Here is a 19,316-nt window from a genome sequence, read left to right on the forward strand (position 1 = left end):
ATCTGGGCTAAGCTCAAGAACTTGTTTCCAGCCAGGCCCTGCTCATAGAACACATTTCATCGTAGTGGTTGATGCCTTGTTCAAGGGCATTTCAGCTGTGCTATAAGATAGCTTCAAGTACAGTCGAGACTCTGGACTAGAACAGTTTCCCCACTTTGGATGTGTTAAAGTGCGTTTTCTACCAGAATACGTCATCCGGGAAGGTATGTTTTTGTTTTATTCATTTACAATAATAATGCAAATTACAGTGTTGACCTGAAAGAGGTCTCAGACACTCTGCCATCTCTATTGCTCCAATCATCACCCACATAATAAACCTCTCCATCAAACAGGGACAGGTCCCGCAAGATTTCAAACTGGCCAAAATAACCCCCCTGCACAAGAAAGGGAGCAAATTAGACCCCAGCAACTACCGCTCCATTTCTATTCTTAGCTCCATCTATAAAAAAATAGTCTATAAACAGGTTGAAAAGTATCTTGTACAGTGTGTCTTGAGTGTACAAGCTTTGATAAGGTCAGATCAACATATGGATTGTCAGAACAGGAAGGACGGGTGGGGAAGGATCAACATATGTAATGTCAGAACAGGAAGGACGGGTGGGGAAGGATCAACATATGGAATGTCAGATCAGGTCAGCTCAGGCTCATATATGGAGATCTAAGGGTTCGGTATGGTGCCGCAGTCGCAGATCAGTTCCGCTGCGGTAAAAAAAGGAAATTATCATTAATAAAGGATTTTTGACATTTGTGAATTGATTAATTATCGCCCATGACTATCACGATTGGCATCGCGATTAATTGAATAGTCACTTTTATTTTGCACCACTAGTGCCCACTGTTTGTACAACAGCAGTCTGTTGTACAACGCAGGGAGCGAACACAGCACACGTTGCAAACTTCAACGTCAACGTCCTTATTCTGTTCCTTCATTCCAGAGACTCCAGACCGGTCTGTGGAGTCCAGCCTGCAGGTGAAGATGAGTTCTCCAGAAGCAGCCGGAACCATTTCTCCAGAGCCTCCAGCAGCACGACGGGGGAAGAGACAGAGACGACTACCCCAGCACTTCCACGACTTTGACTTCGGTGAGTGGGTTTTAACTTGGGTGGGTTTTAACTAGGGGACGCTGGATCCCCTCATGGGGGGACAGAGTGGCATTCCGACGCACCTCCATTCCGACTATAGGCCTACGTAGCTTCCGCCTGCAGTTATGGACACGGTTAGTAATGTGGCGAGTTGGAATGGCGATGAGACATGCAAAAGTGTAGCTTTTCGGCAAAAATCGCCGTTTTCATTCCAAATTTGTGTGATTTATGCAATTCCGTTTCATTCCGGGGGGGGGGGGGGGGGGGGGGGGGTTTGTTTACCCAAACACGGTAAACTTGATTCAACATAGAGTGCCACCGAAAAATAATAGCTTGAAAGAAATTCAATAGCTTGTTGTTTTGCGTCGAGTAGCGCTGTGTGCAGGCCGACTCAGCCAACAAAATACATCTCCCACGTGAAACCTGGTATATTCTATGTCGTACGATGTGGTGTTGCATGCTGAGAATAGCAGATTTACAAGCTCACAACGTGTCACGTCCACCACACATTGTGAGCTTGTAGATCAGCTATTTTCAGCACATGGAAATATGCAGGCTGAGACGTTCAGAAACCTTTCCCTTCACAATAAAAGCACATCAGCTTTCACATGTTGGGGCTTCATTCCATATAAAGAAAAGACGGGCAAAGTTGGCAAGGATTATGAATTCGGTGGAATTTCACATTGCAAAAGGGTGCAGGAAGAGTGGGCACGTAAACATTGTGGGCACCTCAGTGTTAAATATCCTTATTGGCCATGTTGAGGTTGATGATAATAACGACATGGAAAAATGCACTATAGGTGTATAATGCCATCAGGCCAGGTAGGGGGGGTTGGGGGGGATGTGTGTGCTAAGGCCAAGCAAAATAAATGATTGGTCTCCAGTTGGCTGTCATTTTTGGTAGGCAATTTATTTTATTATATTTCTTTATTTTATTTTTTCGCGGAAGGATGGGTCGCAAGGAATTTATTTATTTATTTAAAAAAAAAAAGAAAATCCCTACGGCAATGATGGATAGGCTTCTTTTTTAATAACTTCAATATTTGCCCGAGTATAGCTAGCTAGTGCTACAGGTTAAAAGACAAAAAACATAGCTAACGTTAGCTAGCTAGCTCACACACACTACACAGTAGAGCTCTTCATGGGTCCAAAAAAATGGTTCAGAAATCCAAAATAAATCTGTGACATTCCGAGAGACCCGACCCAGCCAGGCAGACATACATGTGGACAGACAGACAGAGAGAGAGGTTCCCTACAGACTGCGGCTGCAGTAGAGGGTGAGAGAAAAAAAAAGTCTCATCTCTTGGAATATTAAGGCGCGACACTCAATGCACTTAAAACAGCTCCTACTTTATCCTCTTCTTTATCCACATGCGGGGAATGGAATAACACTGTTGTCGGGATCCGTATATAAAGTATAATTGCACGCCGGTGTTGGGTGAAAGAAAGGAGGAGAGCAGCAATGATCATCCGTTTGCAACGCGTTGTCTTTTCGGGCGATACTGGGCGATTAGACAATGTGTCGGCCGATGCTCGCCCGCTGTTAAAACATACTGTGAGTCCCATAGACACTACAAAGTAAAGCACAGCTCTTTGATAGTGCTATACAGATACCAGTATGTCTGTATATTATTACATTTGTAATCATGGATGCAGATTATTATTTTCTTTATTGAGTCTCCCAGAGGTCGTTTTATGTGTTTCATGTGATCTCAGTGCACAAGTGAAGTACGCACATGGGAGCTCTGCCTCATGAACACTGTTGGAAATATGTATTTTGCTTAAATCGTACTAATTAACTTGTTTTTTTCAGAAGTTACGTTTCCAGAACCAGGGATTAATGAGGAACTACTTCAAAGACCAGAGGAGCCTGATGGGTCAATGTTGACAATCCTAGCAGTGAAAAGTGAAGATGGGAATGAAAACATTTCTTCGCACGTTGTAGTTCAACTTGAATCTGACACTGAAGACAGTCGGGAGGAGTCCAGTGAATCTCACACTGAAGACCGTGATTATCGGCAGGAGTCTAGTGACTCTGACACTGAAGACGGTGATTATCGGCAGGAGTCCAGTGAACCTGACACCGAAGACAGTGATTATCGGGAGGAGTCCGGTGGAGGTCAGTCAGTGTTAAACACAGGGACACAATAGGGCTGGGCGATATGACAAAATCTCATATCACGATATAGATTGTTTTTATCACGATAACGATATACTCACGATATAGCATATTTTTTACGATACCGATTTATTTTATATCTAAGAAATAGATAGCCTCTGGCTGTGTATTAGGCTGCACAACAGTGACACTTGGTGGTGACAATAATTATGCTATTTCCGTGCTCGGATACAGGGACACAGACACACACACACACACACACATAGCTGTCTATAGTGGTTGCACCACTCAAAAAAAACAGGAAAAGAACACTTATGCCAATATCAAACTTATGCCAATTACAATATGTAAAATCACAGGCCTAAAGCAATAAAATATAATAATAATAATAATAATAATAATAATAATAATAATATTACTAATCATTATTATTATTACAATTAAAAAGCAAAAATAAAGAAATAAGACTTTCCCATTCAGACACAGAAGTACAGGTCTGTGTCTGCATTAAATTGTCTTAAGGAAAAAAACCTCATGTCACTCACTGCCACAATTGTTTCAGTTCATTTTAAGCTCTGTATAGGGAATCAAAATGTTCTGTTGTAGTTGTAGTGTAGTTTGTTAAACACGTTCGGAAGCTTAACAATGTTTAATTGACTACAGGCGATAGAGTGAGAGAACGCGACCGCTTCGCGATGGGATGGGACGAGTGGATGTTTTTCTTTGCTTTCTTTCTTTTTTTTGATGATCACAACTTAAGTTAGCGTCTTGTGTTGTTGTTGGAAGCTGTTGCTGAATTAAGGACTTTTCAGATGGAATAATCTATTTGGAACAATACAAAAAGACACTCAGCAGGAGGACTGCACAGGTAAGAGGAAAGAGGTAGAAGAAGTTTGCACCCGACGGACAAGCTCAATTGTTCAACTGTGTAAAACAAGTTTATCAATTTGACCCAACATGAAACCTGCATTTATAACAGTGAATGGCCGGTTACTTTAGTGTTACTCCGCTCTGAATCTCGTCAGCCATCATCTCCCTTCATGTTTGTTATGAAATAACAGCACAGCGTGGCTGGGCGCTGTGACGTAAAATAATGCCGTAACGCTTGTTTTGCGACACAACGATATAAACTATAGAGAACATTTTTCACGATAGACATTTTCTATCGTCTATACGATATATATCGTCATATCGCCCAGCCCTAGGACACAAACTACATCTGTGGGGAAAACAGAGTTGGCACAGTTACTAAATAGAAAAGCAAAATTTGAAAAACAAAGTATTAAATCGGGAAGCCTTAGTGCTCCCAAACAAGGAATTTGTTTGATTATGGAAGCTTTTCAAGTTGTACCTGTACTCACTATTTTCAACCTGCCTATTCACCGCTCTCTCTCTCTCTCTCTCTCTCTCTCTCTCAGGTGTGAGGTCCCGGTCCCGGTCTTCAGAGACCCACATCTGTACACATTGTGAAAAGGGTTTCATTACTGCAATTGGCCTTAAGACACACCTGTGTGTCGCACATGTAGGAAAAAAATCTTTCCAGTGTAATCATTGTGAAAAGAGGTACAGAGATAACCATGCCCTGAAATCACACCAGCATATCCACAGTATTCACAGTTACAGAGAAAAACCTTTCCAGTGTGAACATTGTGGCAAGAGTTTCACTGCGTTAAGAGTACTGAAGCAACACCAGGTTACCCACACAGGAGAAAAACCTTTCCAGTGTAATCATTGTGAAAAGAGCTACAGAGATAAACATGGCCTGAAATCACACCAGCATATCCACACTGGAGTAAAACCTTTCCAATGTAAACGTTGCAACATGAGATTCACCCGGGCAAGTTCTCTAAAGAAGCACCAGACTAATCACAGTTGCAGAGAAAAACCTTTCCAGTGTGAACATTGTGGCAAGAGTTTCACTGCGTTAGACCTACTGAAGTCACACCAGGTTTCCCACACAGGAGAAAAACCTTTCCATTGTAAACATTGTGAAAAGAGTTACAGACTTAATGGTGACCTAAAGAGACACCAGCATATCCACACTGCAGAAAAACCTTTCCAATGTAAACATTGCAACATGAGATTCCACCGGGCAGGTTCTCTGAAGAAGCACCAGATTATTCACAGTTATAGAGAAAAACCTTTCCAGTGTGAACATTGTGGCAAGAGTTTCCATGCGTTAAACCTACTGAAGTCACACCAGGTTTCCCACACAGGAGAAAAACCTTTCCAGTGTAATCAATGTGACAAGAGTTTTAGTAGATCAACTTATCTGAAGTTCCACCAGCGTTACCACACTGGAGAAAGACCTTTCCACTGTACATATTGTGACAAACGTTTCATTCACAAAATGGAGCTGAAGACACACCAGCGTATCCATACTGGAGAAAAACCTTACAAGTGTAAACTTTGTGACAAGAGTTTCACTGCGTTAAGAGTACTGAAGCAACACCAGGTTACCCACACAGGAGAAAGACCTTTCCAGTGTAGTCATTGTGAAAAGAGCTACAGTGATAAACGTGACCTGAAATCACACCAGCATATCCACAGTATTCACAGTTACAGAGAAAAACCTTTCCAGTGTGAACATTGTGGCAAGAGTTTCACTGCGTTAAGAGTACTGAAGCAACACCAGGTTACCCACACAGGAGAAAAACCTTTTCAGTGTAATCATTGTGAAAAGAGCTACAGAGATAAACATGACCTGAAATCACACCAGCATATCCACACTGGAGTAAAACCTTTCCAATGTAAACGTTGCAACAAGAGATTCACCCGTGCAAGTACTCTGAAGTCGCACCAGAGTATTCACAGTTACAGAGAAAAAGCTTTCCAGTGTGAACATTGTGGCAAGAGTTTCACTGCGTTAGTACGACTGAAGCAACACCAGTTTTCCCACACAGGAGAAAAACCTTTCCAGTGTAAACAATGTGACAAGAGTTTTAGTAGATCAACTTATCTGAAGTTCCACCAGCGTTACCACACTGGAGAAAGACCATTCCACTGTACATATTGTGACAAACGTTTCATTCACGAAAGGGAGCTGAAGACACACCAGCGTATCCACACTGGAGAAAAACCTTACAAGTGTAAACTTTGTGACAAGAGTTTCTGTCAGTTAACTTCTCTAAAATACCACCAGCGTTGCCACACTGGAGACAAACCTTTGAAAAAGAGTTTCAGTCAGGTAACTTCCCCGAAAACCAAAGGGAAAAAAGTAAATAAATAGATAACGTAACTTTAAACTAGAAAAGCAGTTCCTTCATAAACTGCGTGGGCTTGCTGAAAACCCACAATGTATGTGATGTACAGTAGAAAATGTATTAAAGCTGAAGAAAAATATTTATAAAAAAATTGAAAAAGTGAAAGATAGTATAAAAAATTGTAAAAAGAAAAGTACAAGCATATATAACTGCATAACGCTGAACATGTTGATGTTTGATCTAACATTCTAGCATAACATATGTGGAAGTACTAGCTAGGATGCTAAAATAAAATTGGCGGAATAAAGTATGGTAAGTAAAGTTATAACTGTCTACTAATGATTTATAATGCTTTACAAACAATGTATTCATGATGAATTAAGTGTTCACTAAAGGAAAACAGGCTAAATAGTGTATAGTTGAAACACATAACTGTGTTTGTGAGTGAAGTTTAAAGACAATTACACAAACCAGAAGCAGGGAGCCAAAATTGGAAGTGGTATTTTTTCATGAAATTGGAGGCCGGTTGGTTGGTAGTTGGAGTTGGTTATTTTGCATGTTAGCATAGACGGTAGAGCGACGGTGTGCCTCTGGCACCCAGGGGCCCCTGGGGGCCACATGGGGCCCCTGGTTTTCTATTAGGATGGCAGGCCCCTGAACAGTGTTTGTGTCAAGTTGGGTGTGGCTCAGAGCGACGGTGAGCCTCTGGCAGCCAGGGGCCCCTGGGGGCCTCAAGGGTCAAGGCCAACAACAAGACTTTGCCAATTGCTCGGCGGAGCGTTTGAAGAAAGTAACATTTTAGCTTTGCGGCTGAAGAATGACCTCTGGCCGTTGGCTGGACATCAGAAAGACCCAGCCGATTCGACCGTTATCACACCTCAATAGGGCCAGTATGGCCGTTATCACACCTTTCAATAGGGCCAGTATGGCCATACTGGCATACTCACCCTTGGCTGAACATAGCCTGGTGACGGTTTCCCCCTGGTGGACGTGTCATTTCCAACTATTGTCGGCGCATGGAAACTAGGGACTACTAATATATACTATTCTCTGCCTATCGGGACGTAACTCGGACGGCGCTGAGTCGGGTCTGGTGGCCTTCGCAACACTCGGCACGGCGTCTCGCTCGGCGGTGCCTCACGTGGCGCCTCCGTCAGGACATCAGTGTTATTATCACCTGTCACAATAGGTGATAATGACATACTGAGACAGTGCGTATGCCAGTATGGCCATACTGGCCCTATTGAAAGGTGTGATAACGGTCGAATGGGGGGCAGCAGACCTTTTTATAGAGACAAAGACATCACCATCGACTAAACATCAAAAGGTCGGTCATTTGATCACTTCTACCATGGCAACAGAGTTGATGAAGTCACCCAATGTATCAGATAATCTAGATGTCTATGTAAAATCTTTGTCTTTCCCTCTTTCTTTCTACTTTTCTATCACTTTGAGGAGCGTATTAATTAGCCCAATATCCAATTAATAATTGAAATAATCGTATCTGTGATGTAAGCATTACTCCTGCATTAAAACATGGCTGTGTTTAAACTAAGAGTAATATTGAATATCCACTTGCAGTTATTTTATCCTGTCAAGTATTTAATAAATTAAACTAGCCTAATGGCTTTCCTGTGTATGTATCCTTTTGAATTAATTTTCAATAAAGTTTTCAATCAATCAATACCCCAGGACTGCCACTTGTTCATTTCAATGCAAAACCTATTCAATTTAAGTTTCTCCCACAGTCAGGAAGTGAAAAACTGCTATGTAACATGTCCCGCAAATTATATTAGATTAAATTTATTGTCACTGCACATAGTATACAAATACTTTGACAATGAAAGAGTTCCGTCTAGCCAGAAGTGCAATACAGTAATGCAGTAAATGAGAGAATAAATGCAGACAAATGTACAGTATGCACAGTAATGTATACAGAGTAATAAATACAATAAATAGTAATGAGTATGATGGGAGAACGAAGCATAATCTCAAATATAGCTGCAAGCAGCGATAAGGCGGGACCAAGAAAGAAGACGATACGCAATAAGAACAATATGCACAAATAAGACTGATGAGCTGAGTTGTCGGTACCCGGATTTGAACCAACAACCTTGTGGTCCAAAGGTGAGAGCTCTACTGACTGAGCTACACAGAGACAATGAACACTTCATTCAAATTGCTCAAAAAAACAGGCAGAAAATCTGGTATAAGCGTTGTTTAAACTGCTCAAAGTGGCAGAAAATCTGAGGGCGGAGCTTACTGATCAAAGTGACACATGTGTTCCCCATGAGTCAAGGAACAAGTGGAAACAAGTGCCATGACTTTTGGACAAACGAGGCATGAGTTATACCTGTTCAAAGGTTTCATTTTCAAAAAATTGCCATAGCGCCCTTTGACCTATTGGAGTAAGACTGCTTTCAGTGCTATTTGGCATGACCCTCTACCATACTGTACAGTTGCAAAAGCATATGACGTATGTATGTATTGGGGACAAAAGAAGAATTTTTACAAAACAGCAATTTCCATTGGTTCATAAAAACTTCATTTTTTCACTTAAAAGAAATTCGTATAGGTCCAAAGTTCACGTGTAGAGGTTTTTGTGCATTTTGATCAAAGAACCTGGGAGGAGATACATTTTAACTGTTTTTCATATAATTCAAAATGGCGGGTGATCTAAAGGTCAGATGTCAAAAGTCAGAACACAAAAGTTGTTCGGCATGAGGAGACACATATGTGTATCAAAGTGTCATTGCCTACGGTCAAACGGTTCATGAGATATGCACGTTCAAAGTTTGCATTTTCAATCGAGTGCTATAGCGCCACCCTTTGGCCAATGGTCATGGGCTTCATATAGTCACCGTTTGGCATGGCCCTCTACCAGATTCCCACGGTTCAGTCAGAACTTCTATTTTTGGCGGAAGGAGAAGAAGAAGAAGAAGGAGAAGAAAAATAAACACAATAACAATAAGTGACTTCGTGACTTCTTGGTCCCTTAATAAGTATATGAGAACAATCTGTAGGCCTACAGTGCAAGCAATGCATGATGAAGATAATTGTATAAACACCCACCCACACATACCCACAGGTCCCACACTCTCTAACATGCTAATAAATATGCATGCGTTCAGATGGGTAGAGGGATGGAGGGACGGAAGGAGGTCAGAGTTTGCAGTGTCATTGGGGAGGGGCAGAGTTCAGCAAAGCAAAGCAAAGTTACTATATTTACCCAGGGTATCTGGGCTAAGCTCAAGAACTTGTTTCCAGCCAGGCCCTGCTCATAGAACATTTCATGGTAGTGGTTCAATGCCTTGCTCAAGCGCACTTCAGCGGTGGTAATTTTAACATGTCGGACCGCTGATTCGAACTGGTGACCTTCTGGTATCAAGACCGCTCCGCAATCCGTTCGGCCACCGCTGCCACTGTAAGCAGGGAGACAGCAACAGGAAAGAAGCTGTTCCTGAGCATAGATATATATAAACTCTAGATAGCTCACCCGCGCTGTTGGCCAATGGAGAGCGACGTCGTCACGTGGCGGCCATCTTACCTCGGGCCACATAACATTGTGTCTATGGGGCATGTACTCTTAAATTACCATAACTTGCTCAATTTTCAACCGAACGGTTTGGTTTGTTATAAACGTCAGAGACGTCCGCATACTTATATGCTTTTATACGACGTTCATATAAAAAAAAAAATTAAGCAGATAAGCATCCTGAATCATAGCCACGTTGACAACGTTTGTAATAAACCAACCCGTTTGTAAATCCGCCAAGATTTGAGCGAGTTATGACTGTTTCTGTTTGAGCTGCCACTGTAGCCCCGAAGTAAGATGGCTGCCGGGTGAACGACGTCAGAAACTCCACCTTGAGCCATCTAGAGTTATATATATCTATGTTCCTGAGAGCCAATAGACCAATTATTTGTTTACAAACATTGGGACTGGGCGCCTGTTGTTTTGGGGAGCGCTTGTTTCAGTCTATTCAACCTCCTCTTGTGAGTTGGCTAGTGAGGTGCTCCCGACCCTAGGAGACATTTATACTTCAAAGCACAACACCACGCTAGACAGGAACGGTAACAAGACAACTCACCCCTTTTGGCAACTCACCAGGGGTGAGATGTCTTCACTTTCGGCCACTTTCGGGGTGAGTTGTCTTCACATTCGGGGTGAGTTGTCTGACTGAATATGTAGCATTTGAGCTCTTTTATATACTTTACTGAACTAATGGTGACATAGTTCCTATTGGATATTGAAGTAGTCTATTTTCAGAACTTTACAACAACAACAATTTCTACAATAATATATAAGTATAATTAAGTCAAGGCATGATAGCACAATCACAATATAGGCTACAGATGTAAATATATTTATGACACAGTAAAATGTCGAAAATGAGTGCTATTCCCCTTTAAGTATGTCAAGGTCAAATCATACTTTTAATAAACTTTACAAATACAAACCTTATTGTTTGTATGTAGGCTACCCAGTAGCCTACCCATATGATTAGATGAATGTGCAACATTGTTTCCATCTTCCAAGCATATTCCTGCCAAAATGGAGATCTTAAATTGTTGAAAATATCTTTAAACCTCTGATTCCACTCATTTCCTTGTATAATCTGAATGATTTATCCCATTTATCCTTAATATAATATAGATTCATTCAACCTTATCTTCCTGAATTAAAGTGTGTGTGTGTGTGTGTGTGTGTGTGTGTGTGTGTGTGTGTGTGTGTGTGTGTGTGTGTGTGTGTGTGTGTGTGTGTGTGTGTGTGTGTGTGTGTTTTAAACTTCTGAAGAAATGTGAACTGAACCCCTCCTAATTTGGTTACTCCAGATGGCTGAATGGTTATATAAGGTCACTTGTAATTTCTCACATGCTAATGTATAACTAGCAGTAGCCATATCATCATCGTTGTTGGGGGGGGGGGGGGGGGGTCAATATTGCTTTGCTATTCAGATGTAATTCAGTCAGTATAAGTAGGCCTATTAGAACTGTGATTGATTGATCATGCGTCCGTTGGGAGTGCAGTCTAATTAGCAACTTTGTACAGCCGTGAGAGCCGTGAGTACAGCCGGGGTGAGTTGTCCGTACTTTCTCGCCCAACTCGCCCCAGCGGAAAGTACAGACAACTCACCCCGACATGTCAGAAAGTGAAGACAACTCACCGGGGTGAGTTGTCCAGTATTCACAGGAACGCCCAAAAACGTCACATCCGGTTTTAGCCTGGGGTAAGAATTTTCTTTGGCTGCCAATGCAACTTGGTCCAATCCTTAATCACATACGGACAAACATCTATGCCGATACTATCTAACTGGTGGACGGGTTTCTGAACTGCCCACAGCCTTCCTATGAGACACAGACTGAGTAGGAAAAAATGGTGGTATTTTATCATGAACATTAGTTAGGACCAATTATAGGAAGAGAAGTTGAAAAGTGGTGAAGTGGTCCTTTAAGGCGTCTATAGTCCTGTGGCGCCTCCCAGAGGGGAGAAGGGAAAAGAGTCTGTGGTTTGGATGAGAGGGCTCTTTTAATATGCCTCTCGCCCTACGCAGACATCTCTGGCGCTGTAGGTCCTCACTACATGTAGGTCAATGTTATTTAATTCACCCAAAACATACATTTGTTTGTACAGCTGACAAGAAGAACTGTCTTCTGTTCCAGCGTCATATTTGTAAGGGCTATAGGCCTATGCACTCCAGGGAACAGCATGTATCCATTTAGATAATTTGTTAATGTTAATATAAATACAAATACACGTAATTTCATTAATTTGTGTTGGATATTTTCGTTTAAATACTTAATTTGTTTTAATGTGCAAAATAATCATTTTTGTTTACTTACTTTAGAGGTTGCTTTTATTCTGAAGAGCTCGACCACCGGAAGTCTTATCCGTGTTCCCTTATCTTAGGCTCCGTTCTTTTGGCAAATCTAGAACTTCCTGTTTGAGACCTAGCAAATTTAAGACATCCGGTTGCTTTCAGAATAAAAGTGCCGTTAATTAAATAATTATTACATTACATTATTAGTATTATTATTACATTACAGGTATTGTAGGTATTGACATATGCACGCGTTCAGGGAGATGTCCTCTACCACACCCCACTCTCCGCTAAGCGGGAGAGGTGTAAAATTCCAAGCAGCAGACCTTCTACTGCTGTCAAATGTAAAAATTGTGCCGTGTCCAGACCCAGAGTGGACACTGGACAAAAGACGGCTCCGCGAGGCAACTGTTGTGACATACGCACGCGTTCAGGGAGATGTCCTCTACCACACCCCACTCTCCGCTAAGCGGGAGAGGTGTAGAATTCCGAGCAGCAGACCTTCTACTGCTGTCAACGGTAAAAAATTGTGCCGTTTCCAGACCCAGAGTGGACACTGGACAAAAGACGGCTCCGCGAGGCAACTGTTGTGACATACGCACGCGTTCAGGGAGATGTCCTCTACCACACCCCACTCTCCGCTAAGCAGGAGAGGTGTAAAATTCCGAGCAGCAGACCTTCTACTGCTGTCAACGGTAAAAAAAAAAGTGCCGTTTCCAGACCCAGAGTGGACACTGGACAAAAGACGGCTCCGCGAGGCAACTGTTGTGACATACGCACGCGTTCAGGGAGATGTCCTCTACCACACCCCACTCTCCGCTAAGTGGGAGAGGTGTAAAAAGAAAATTGGCAGGAAAAGAGCTTATCAACATATGAAGTAATTCACAGCCCACAGACCTTACTTCTCCTGTTAAAAGCTGGCACAAAAATTCCAAAAACGTTCAATTTCTCCTGTCTGTACCACCACAATGAGTATGCTTTGGCCAGTATGTGTGTATTTTTCGACAGGTCACCATATGTGTCATTGTACATCCTTAAAGATCATAAATGGCATATCGCGACAAATGAATCAAATGACACAGCAGGCTATACCTTTGAGCAACTAACATCAGCTCGACATCACACAGTAGTCACAGGTAGTTTCTATGTCCTGTCATACGAGAAAATAAACAATCAAGAAAGAATCAAGTTTCGGCAGGACAAACATAAATGCACAGACAGATGCAATCAACGCACACAAGTGACACCTATTCCAAAGCTAGAGGTAACTCCTTCACCTGACTTAGCTTGCGTGGAGAAAGCTGACGGGTGGCTGTGTGATAAGACAATCGATCAGTACCATCAGCTCTTGCTATCTGTAGTTGTTGACAAAAGGGCATATATTTGTCCCAGCACTTTTGTAAGCCAACAGTTAAGGAGTATTTATTGTGGTGACATCAGCGTACTACCAGATGTACCAAGAACATCACAGAATTGGTGGAGCTATGAGTTGGTAATATTGCCAGTCAACATAAAGTCTCATTGGGTAGCAATTGTCGTAGATTTCTCCACAAAGACAGTGGAGGGTGATAGCATAATCTTAGATGTTGTTCTAATGGATTCACTCCATAAGTATGAACAAGACATGGTTAATGTATTTTGTCCACTGCAAAAATACTTAGCCTTACAGTACTTTGCAATGCATGGTATAGAGGTATGGCTATCACATTTAGATATGAGTGTTATGACAGTTGCCCTCATTTCATAACACAAACTGATAACAGTAGCTGTGGTCTCTACACTTGTTTGTTTTCCAAAGCTGTTCTGTTTGATGTGAGTCTCAACACTTACCAAACAGAGCCTGAAAAGCGAGATTGTGTATTGTATGAGCTGACAGGAAAAAAATTATTGCTCTGAGTACATAGTTTAAGTACTGCACTGCACTAAAAGGCTCTGTTTTGTCTATGTTGTAGGAGAACTTCGCCGCCACCAATGGAGGATGCGAGGGACCCCAAATGACACGTCCCCAAGACCTTGGGTTGTGATTTAATCCAATAGTATTTTATTGTGCTGTATTTTACCTTTTTAGTCTTTGTGCTTACTTTGATCATCTAAAAAACAAACGTTTGAAATGTTTGGACTGAGCTGGGTTTGCTTTATATACGTACATCTAACTTTTGATCAATTTATGCGTGTGTGTGTGTGTACAATGTTTGCACTTTATGTTTGCAGTGATGTTTTGCACTATAGGTACTTACTGCATGTTGTACCTTTTTATACATTTGAGTGATGTGTGCACTTATAGGTACATTGCATGTTGTACCATATTATACATTTGAGTGACGTTTGCATTGAGGTACATTGCATGTTGTACCTATACTTTTGAGTAACATTTGCACTTGGTACATTGAACGTCTTACCTTTTTATACATTTGAGTAATGTATGCACTTATAGGTACGTTGCACTTATAGTATCATTTTGTACTTTTGAGTGATGTTTGCACTGATTGACGTTTGTAGTTTTTGCATGTTTTGCATGTGTTTGAATAATGTTTGCTGTATTAACACAGATGCACACACATACAGTAAATTGATCAAATCTGTGACTACTAAACTATTAAAGTAGCTTCTCAGTCCACCTTAAGACAAATTATGATGTTTAAAAACAAATATTGTAGGGATTTGGAAACTTTTAAGTGAGCGTTTTATTTCTGATTGTGATGATCATTATTTTGCAGAGTGAATTTTTCTTCTTCTGTGTAACAGTGAATGAGAAACACCGTAAGCAAACTGTATGCCTTTTTCTTTCCATTGAAATTGATTGATGATTAATTAAAAGGTATTTTTTTGTAACTTGTCTGTATTCTTTTATAACTTTAATGCTATGGAGAGGGCCACTATATTTCCACATTCACTCCATATTTTTGACCTTACACCTCACTGTATGGCGTGCCAATTTTCTTTTTACACCTCTCCCGCTTAGCGGAGAGTGGGGTGTGGTAGAGGACATCTCCCTGAACGCGTGCGTATGTCACAACAGTTGCCTCGCGGAGCCGTCTTTTGTCCAGTGTCCACTCTGGGTCTGGAAACGGCACATTTTTTTTTACATTTGACAGCAGTAGAAGGTCTGCTGCTCGGAATTTTACACCTCTCCCGCTTAGCGGAGAGTGGGGTGTGGTAGAGGACATCTCCCTGAACGCGTGCGTATGTCACAACAGTTGCCTCGCGGAGCCGTCTTTTGTCCAGTGTCCACTCTGGGTCTGGAAACGGCACTTTTTTTTACCGTTGACAGCAGTAGAAGGTCTGCTGCTCGGAATTTTACACCTCACCCGCTTAGCGGAGAGTGGGGTGTGGTAGAGGACATCTCCCTGAACGCGTGCGTATGTCACAACAGTTGCCTCGCGGAGCCGTCTTTTGTCCAGTGTCCACTCTGGGTCTGGAAACGGCACTTTTTTTTACCGTTGACAGCAGTAGAAGGTCTGCTGCTCGGAATTTTACACCTCTCCCGCTTAGTGGAGAGTGGGGTGTGGTAGAGGACATCTTCCTGAACGCGTGCGTATGTCACAACAGTTGCCTCGCGGAGCCGTCTTTTGTCCAGTGTCCACTCTGGGTCTGGACACGGCACAAATGTTGACATTTGACAGCAGTAGAAGGTCTGCTGTTTGGAATTTTACACCTCTCCCGCTTAGTGGAGAGTGGGGTGTGGTAGAGGACATCTCCCTGAACGCGTGCATATGTCACAACAGTTGCCTCGCGGAGCCGTCTTTTGTCCAGTGTCCACTTTATAAAGTCCATGCACTCCAGTGAATAGCATTTATCCATTTAGATAACTTTTTTACGTTTTTTAATTACTTATTTTTACACAGAAACATAATGTGTGTCTTATAGCATCATATAGCATCATTTAAATGCTTCATTTGTGCAAATTAATATTTTTTCAATACTTGGTACTCTTATTTTGAAGAGATCGTCCACCGGAAGTCTTATATTTGCTCCCTTAGATTTGCCAGAAAAACAGTGCCCTTATCTTATCGGCTATAACTAGACACTGGTGGACAACGCGGCTGCCGAACAAACAGAGCAGCGACAACGTGATACAGAATGTCGGATATAGGATACAGTTTGCAACCCTTTGTGCAACTTGTATCTGAGATTCTCTTTGCACGACAGTCTGTAAAGAGTGACAGACTGGCTAGTTGTGAAATCGGGAGGAATTTGCACATTATAGGTTCAAATGCTAACGCTAAGATAGCTTATAGTACAGTCGAGAGACTCTGGACTAGTTCCCCCACTTTGGATGTGTTAAAGTGCGTTTTCTACCAGAATACGTCATCCGGGAAGGTATGTTTTTGTTTTATTAATTTACAATAATAATGCAAATTAGACTAGTGTTGACCTGAAAGAGGTCTCAGACACTCTGCCATCTCTATAGCTCCAATCATCACCCACATAATAAACCTCTCCATCAAACAGGGACAGGTCCCCCAAGATTTCAAACTGTCCAAAATAACCCCCCTTCACAAGACAGGGAGCAAATTGGACCCCGGCAACTAGCGCTCTATTTCTATTCTTAGCTCCATCTCGAAAATGATGGAAAAAATAGTCTATGAACAGGTTGAAAAGTATCTTGCCACAAAAAAAAATGTACGAATTCCAAACTGGCTTCATAACATCCCACTCCACACTGGCACATGCCTCTTCTATTTGAGTGACCACATCAAACACGATGGGGATGCTGGCAAATACTGCGGCATGGTCAAGCTGGACACTCTAAAAGGCTTTGGACACCGTGAATCACTCCATGCTGCAAAATGAATTGGTTTTGATAGCACATCAATGAGCTGGATGCAGTCCTACCTGGAGGGGAGAGAACAGATGGTTGAGGTGAACGGAACACTGTTCACCCCCTCCCTCCAGTGAGCTGTGCCGTTCACAAGGAAGCATACTAGGGCCTTTAATGTTCCTAATATACTGTATGTAAACGACATGACATCAGCTCGTGACTGCAACTTGTTCCTGTTCGCAGTTGACTCAACACTGCTAGTCTCGGACAGGAACAAACTGCAGGTTGAAAAGACCCTCAGCTCTGAACTTGGTAGAATCTGCACCTGGCTCGCTGATAATAAACTTTACACCTGGGGAAAAAAATAATCCATTCTCTTTGAATCAAATAGTAATCTCAGCAAGGCAGACATTCTTGGTTAGAGTGGGTGACAATATTATCACACGAAAATTTGAAATTGCCTACCTAGGTTCCATCCTGGAGGCAAATCTTTCCGGTGATAAAATGGCCACCACCGTAATCAAAATAGTCAACCAAAGAACAAGATTGCTGTACAGGAACTCCTCACTGGTCAACAAAAACACCTTGAAGACCCTAACAGGAGCCCCCGTACAAGGTTTCTTCGACGATGCATGCACCTCTTGGTGCCACATAGCCCCTTTCGGGACCCTCATTTACTTTTCTGTATTTGGACGGCGGTACCCTAGGGTCCCTCGTTGGTTATTCCACCCTCCATAGGACGCAGTTTTACCTACTGTCTGTTCACGGAGACGCTGTCGCTTGAGTGTTGGTGAGATGTTTCAAAGATGTGTAAAACAGCTTTAGGAGACAACGGAAACGTGTGCGAAACAGCGCTAATCGGAGTTGCCGTTAAGTATTTTTAATCTTTTTTTGAAGTTTTGCTTCGAAACATCTCACCAACACTCAAGTGACAATTCAGGTCTCCGTGAACAGACAGTAGGTAAATCTGCGTCCTATGGAGAGTGGAATAACCAACAAGGGTCCCTAGGCGTACCGCCGTCCAAATTCAGAAAAGGTAACCGAGGGTGCCGAAATGGGCTAGGTGCCACAGCACCTCCAAGGCCCTTAATAATTATCATTAATAACTGATTTTTGACATTTGTTGAATTGATTAATTATCGTCCATGACTATCACGATCGGCATCGCAATGAATTGAATAATCACTTTTATTTTGCACCACTAGTGCCCACTACTGCCTGTGTTTGTACAATGGCAGTCTGTGGTACTACGCAGGGAGCGAACACAGCACGCGTTGTAATCTTCAATGTCAACGTCCTTATTCTGTTCCTTCATTCCAGAGACTCCAGACCGGTCTATGGAGTCCAGCCTGCAGGTGAAGATGAGTTCTCCAGAAGCAGCCGGAACCATTTCTCCAGAGCCCCCAGCAGCAGGACGGGGGAAGAGACAGAGACGACTACCCCAGCACTTCCACGACTTTGACTTCGGTGAGTGGGTTTTAACTAGGGGACGCTGGATCCCCTCATGGGAAGACAGAGTGGCATTCCGATGCACCGCCATTCCGACTATACATAACTTCCGCCTGCAGTTATGGACACGTTTAGTAATGCGGTGAGTCGGAATGGCGATCAGACGTGCAAAAGTGTAGCTTTTCGGCGAAAATCAATGTTTTTTTATTCCAAATATGGTGACGCGAGGTTAGCAAGCCCTGCATCTGCATGCAGGCATGCACCCCGCCGTGTGTGTGTGTGTGTGTGTGTGTGCATGTGCGTGTGTGTGTGTGTGTGTGGGGGCCTACATGTAAATACAAAATAGATATATTTAAAAGAAAACATGCAGCTCGACTGTTGAATAAATGTTACTCTATTCATTACATGCCTTAAATTGACTGAAGGGCCTTGCAAACGTGAAGCGAGGAACGCAGGCGTTGTTGCCTGGATCAACACAGGTCTGCTCCAGGTCTATTGAAGAGGGGCACCACAACGTAAAAAAAGCTAAACAGAATCCAGGTCTGGTGAGTCGTGTGCACGTAACGAGCACACGCACAATAAATTCACGTGACCGCGCTCACGTAAATACACTTGCCTTATCGCACATCGCAGGTCTCATTGAAAATGAACTATAGGCGTGTTTTATCGCTCCCCGTTTGCAAGGCCCTTAAGGCTTAAAAGAATAAAGTAAACTGTCCCTGTTGACTGCAAACCGTCGCAAAACACATTTTATTGGTATTATAAATTATTATTTTGCCAGTGTATATAATTTCTATTTTACATCATGTGAAAACACTGAAGAGTTTATGGCATTTTAACTTCATCAGGGAATTAATGTTAACATCTTGCTCAATAGTG

At 42.3% G+C, this 19,316-nt stretch overlaps 1 protein-coding gene across 9 annotated transcripts in view; it reads left to right on the forward strand.

Moving 5' to 3' along the window:
* Positions 1 to 19,316, forward strand: part of LOC306912678 (uncharacterized protein) — a 53,473-nt gene that overhangs the window by 21,900 nt on the left and 12,257 nt on the right. For 3 of the 9 annotated variants that reach the window (XM_079489081.1, XM_079489083.1, XM_079489084.1), the window contains exons 1-2: positions 16,261 to 16,546; positions 18,309 to 18,455. In XM_079489081.1, the coding sequence (XP_079345207.1) occupies positions 18,326 to 18,455 (130 nt within the window). In that variant the 5' untranslated portion in view covers positions 16,261 to 16,546; positions 18,309 to 18,325. Of the gene's footprint in view, positions 1 to 74; positions 204 to 935; positions 1,083 to 2,895; positions 3,202 to 4,619; positions 7,223 to 16,260; positions 16,547 to 18,308; positions 18,456 to 19,316 lie in introns of those variants that run through there. The other 6 variants (XM_079489076.1, XM_079489077.1, XM_079489080.1 and 3 more) reach the window with 4 other exon arrangements.

The sequence above is a fragment of the Electrona antarctica genome (assembly GCF_951216825.1).
Source record: "Electrona antarctica genome assembly, chromosome: 20".
In the NCBI taxonomy this organism is placed as follows: domain Eukaryota; kingdom Metazoa; phylum Chordata; class Actinopteri; order Myctophiformes; family Myctophidae; genus Electrona; species Electrona antarctica.